General features: G+C 36.8%; 1 protein-coding gene and 1 long non-coding RNA gene across 2 annotated transcripts; both read right to left on the minus strand.

Annotated features, from left to right (window-relative positions):
* Positions 1-1,299, minus strand: LOC114748268 (uncharacterized). Its single transcript, XM_028936628.1, has one exon. The coding sequence runs from the start codon at positions 1,297-1,299 to the stop codon at positions 1-3; it is 1,299 nt and encodes a 432-aa protein (XP_028792461.1).
* Positions 1,300-2,514: 1,215 nt separating this feature from the next.
* On the minus strand, positions 2,515-3,134 carry LOC114748261 (uncharacterized). Its single transcript, XR_003740443.1, has 2 exons — positions 3,076-3,134; positions 2,515-2,585 (listed from the first exon to the last, which is right to left on the minus strand). It is a non-coding gene; the product is annotated as an uncharacterized LOC114748261 (long non-coding RNA).
* Positions 3,135-4,473: the final 1,339 nt, after the last annotated feature.

Here is a 4,473-nt window from a genome sequence, read left to right on the forward strand (position 1 = left end):
TCAACAAATTTTTCCAATAAGGCAATTGGAAAAAAATGCTTCTTTTCCTCCAATTATAAGCCTTACTATTTGTAGGGCGTTTTCGTTTTGGCCTTTTCCAAATGATATATCACCCAATTGTTCTAATTGCATAAGTGCATCATCTCCAGTTAATGGAATTGGTGGAGCTCTGAGTTCTTCTTTTCCATCAAATGATTTTGCATCTTTGCGCCATGGGTGATTTTGTGGAAGAAAACGCCTATGACCCATATAAGATAACTTGCTCCTTAATGAAATGCAATGCGTGTCTTTGTGACAACAAGGGCATGCAAACTTGCCTTTAGTTGACCATCCTGAAAGATTTCCATATGCGGGGAAATCATTTATCGTCCACAACACTGCTGCATACATCATAAAATTTGATTGAGAAAATGCATCATATGTTTGCACCCCTACTTCCCACAATTGTTTCAGCTCCTCAATCATTGGTTGTAAGTAAACATCTATTTCATTACCTGGACACTTTGGACCAGGAATAAGAAGTGTCATCATAAAATATGGGCTTTTCATGCAAAGCCATGGTGGCAAATTATATGGTACCAAAACTACAGGCCAAATGCTATGATTGGCACTCATATTCCCAAAAGGTTGAAATCCATCACTTGCCAAACCCAATCTAACACTTCTTGGATCAGTAGAAAAACTAGGATATTGTTGGTCAAAGTGTTGCCAAGCAAGAGAGTCAGCTGGATGTCTCAATACACCATCATTTGTGTGCTTCTCCTTATGCCACCTCATTTCTTTAGCAGTGTCTCTTGCCATATAAAGCCTTTGTAACCTAGGTATTATCGGAAAATGCCTTAAGACTTTCTGGGCAATTTTTTTTCCTCTTTGCCTGTTCAACTTCCATCTAGACATCTTGCACTTAGGACATGATTCTTCTTTTGCATGTTCCCCCCAGTATAATATGCAATCATTTCCACAAGCATCAATTTTATTGTAATCTAAACCCAAATCACGAATTATCTTCTTAGCTTCATAAAATGAATTTGGCACTAAAGCCCCTTCTGGAAGAACATCTTTCAATAAGGCCAACAATGCATCCATAGATTTATTGCTCCAATGGTTAAGACACTTTAATTGAAGCAATTTTACAATAAAAGACAATTTTGACATTTTCTCACAACCTGGATAAAGTTCTGTCTCTGCATCCTTTAATAAGTCGTAGAACCTTTTGGCATGCACATTAGGCTCTTCATTCTCATTTAATTCATTGTTCATATCATTCATAGAAGGAACATTATATGCATCACATACCATCCTTGTAAGGTTCTCCCCATAAGTATCATGTTCTGCTGCTGTACTTGAAGTCTCACAATCACTTTGACATCTAATAATTTCCCCATGCAAGTCCCACACCTTATAACTATCCCAAAAACCCTTACTCAATAAGTCAACCCTGACATCTCTTCTCGCTTTGAATATGACATTCATACATTTTTTACAAGGACATCGTATTTTGCTTGTCACTCCATTCTGAGTAAAAGCCCATTCGAGAAAACCATCTACTCCTTTAATATATCTTAGGTTGCCTCTGTCTTTAATATCTAACCAACTTTTATCCATTTCTATTTCACAAAAGTTGAAGATTAATGTAAGAAAAGGAAAAACAATAAATATTAAAGTGCAAGAAATAAATAGAAATGAATAAGGTTGAGTTGACCAAGAAAAGAAAATTATATATGATATATATATGTATTTTACTTCTAAAAAGCTGATTCATTTCAACGCAGTATATAAGCCAAACTAACAAAGCATCACAGAGTCAACGCAAACGCAAGGTGAAGATGATAAACTGTTAACTTACAAGTGACAAGAGCTTTACTACTCGCCCTAGCTAGTAATCCTTTTTGCTTGCACTACCGTATATGCCTACAATAATAAGGACCAGACATTATAATGGGAAGGAAACCAAAGGTCCCAAGAAACCATTTCAAGAAAGCAATTACAATAATTAAACCAACATTATAAATTCAAGTATATATTTTTATTTGATCTAATGAGTGACTTGGTAGACATGGCAACTTTAGAGCACGATCTCAGAAAAGCTAGTTAGAAAACATGGGGGGAACAGGGGATGATAAGACGGATGCATCATACAAGGAAGAAGATGTGGGGGGATAAAAGCTGAACATCATTATTAGAACTGAGATCCAAAGCCCTTGTAATTATGGTTCCCCTGTTTTCACTTAACTTTTCCAAAAGATAATGCGTGTCATTGCCACTTACCAGCACCTGTATTATGTACAACAGATTGCCGCTACAATGAACTATAAGACAACAATTCTCTGTCTCCTAACCCTATCACTTCCGGAAAGAAATCAGTCTTTGATATCCAGATCCCATAAATAAACAATACCCAAATTAACACCAGTTCAAATATAATAAAGAAATTTAGAAACATTATCAATAAATATTAAACAGCTACTTAGGCGCCTCCCTTGCAACGAGCTTACTGCTTTCACTGTTTTTTTAATTCTTTTACGCAGCCCCCTGTCCTTTGTATTGTCGTAGAGTTATGTCAGGGCATTGAAATCCCAAACCTACTGAACAGAAACAGGAGTAAAATGGGGGGAGAAATTTCAGTTACTTAATAACATGATTATCAGAATGCCTGTCAATTTTCATGAAGTTCCAAGCATAATTATACAACTTGGAAGGTGGGACCATGTAATCCAACCAACAACTTCTAAACAGAAACTTAATAAACGAATTAAATAAGCCTAACGCTTGTTTTGACTTGTTTTTGTGCTAGATGCTCAATGATGATGAATCACACACGAAACCTTCATCTATATACAAAAGGCGCAAAGGAATGGATCTTACAAAATAAAGGAATTAGTTCCTGGCTAGCTACCTATAATTCCGTGGGAAAAAAAAAAAATTCATACAAAGCCAACAGTTATGGCCTAGCCTCAAAATATTACGTTAGAATTCAGAGTCGTTTAGTCTCAAGCATTGTGTTGGTTGAGTTATAACTTCTCAAGATGCACTGTAATTCCATTGGAATGCAAAAGGGAAAGTACAAGTCCTTACCAATTTCTAACATGCTATCGGTTTCTGACATGGCTGTTATGAAACTTTCAATAATTCATTGGAATGCAAAATGATAGGTGTCATGAACATTAATTTGTTAAATAATATGATGTGAATATAATTCATCTCGGAAAAAAAAATCTGTTAAATAATATTTTTAATACTTAATATAAAAACTAGTTAGAGATTAAATTTAATCCTGAATGTATAATTCATTCTTTTAAATATCCCTATTAATAACACATCAAGAGATTTCCATTCACAGATAGTCAGAAATAAAAACAAAATTTTAAAAAAATCAACTCATATTTATTGAGTTGCTAATAACATACAAAATCCAGTCCCCCACTCAAATTACTTAATAAGAGGGACGTAGGCTTATCTATTCAATATGTTTTTTGGCAGAATCAGCCTGTAATACATGCTAACTTGTCATCATGATGGCTCAATAGATAATACACTGATGTTTACAGACCAAGTTTCACCAAGAATTTTCTCATCTTTGACGAGAACGTCCAAAATCAAATACTCCAACCTTATTTTATTTGAATTTATTATGATCAGAGTTACAAATCGTGTTGCTCAAGTATTCACATACAAATTCAATAAATAAGAACGGGTTTTGAAACAACCATGACAGCATATTCAAAGACGAAACTACAGAAGTATCAGCTACATCAGCTATACACAACCATGAACTTATACCAAACAAGATAATAAACACGAACTGGGTTGTACTAATCGGTGAGAGGCTCGACCTTACCTGGATCTGTACTAACGGTGACGAAGCTGGAGAGTAGCGGCGATCCGGCAACTGGCGAGCAAATAGCTGCGGCAGCAAGCACAAATTGAAGGACTAGGAGGCAAGCTTGGTTGCAACTGCTACGGAATGGGGTCGCCGGCGCTGCGCAAATCACGAAAGGGGATGGGGGAGAAGCAGGTCTGAGGTCCCTCTTCGCCGTCTTCGCTAATCGGTGAGGTCCCTCTTCGCCGTCTGCCGCTAGCGCTAGGTTTGGAGGGAGAGGGGATTTGGGGATGAACTTTCAGAAGTGCGCGGCGCTGGTCTGATCTGGTGAGAGTGGGGATTTGGGGATGAACTTTCAGAAGTGCGCGGCGCTGGTCTGATCTGGTGAGAGTGAGGGAAAAGTTAACTTTCAGAAGATTAGAATTGTTTTGGGTTTCAAAATAAGAAACTTTACATACAAAAACAATGCGCCAGCCTTGCCAATAACACACGTGGGTTCAGTGGTAGGGGAGTGTTAACTATTATAATTATCAGATCCCCTGTTCGAACCAGGTAACATTAAATTTTTTTTTAACCTTTTTGAGCCAAAATTAATGTGTAAAAATTGGACATTTTCCAGATTCGAACGCAGGACCTCTACACTAAAATGAACA

The sequence above is a fragment of the Neltuma alba genome, unplaced genomic scaffold (genome assembly GCF_004799145.2).
Source record: "Neltuma alba isolate B1F8T4 unplaced genomic scaffold, ASM479914v2 tig00005664_pilon, whole genome shotgun sequence".
NCBI classification, from domain to species: Eukaryota; Viridiplantae; Streptophyta; class Magnoliopsida; order Fabales; family Fabaceae; genus Neltuma; species Neltuma alba.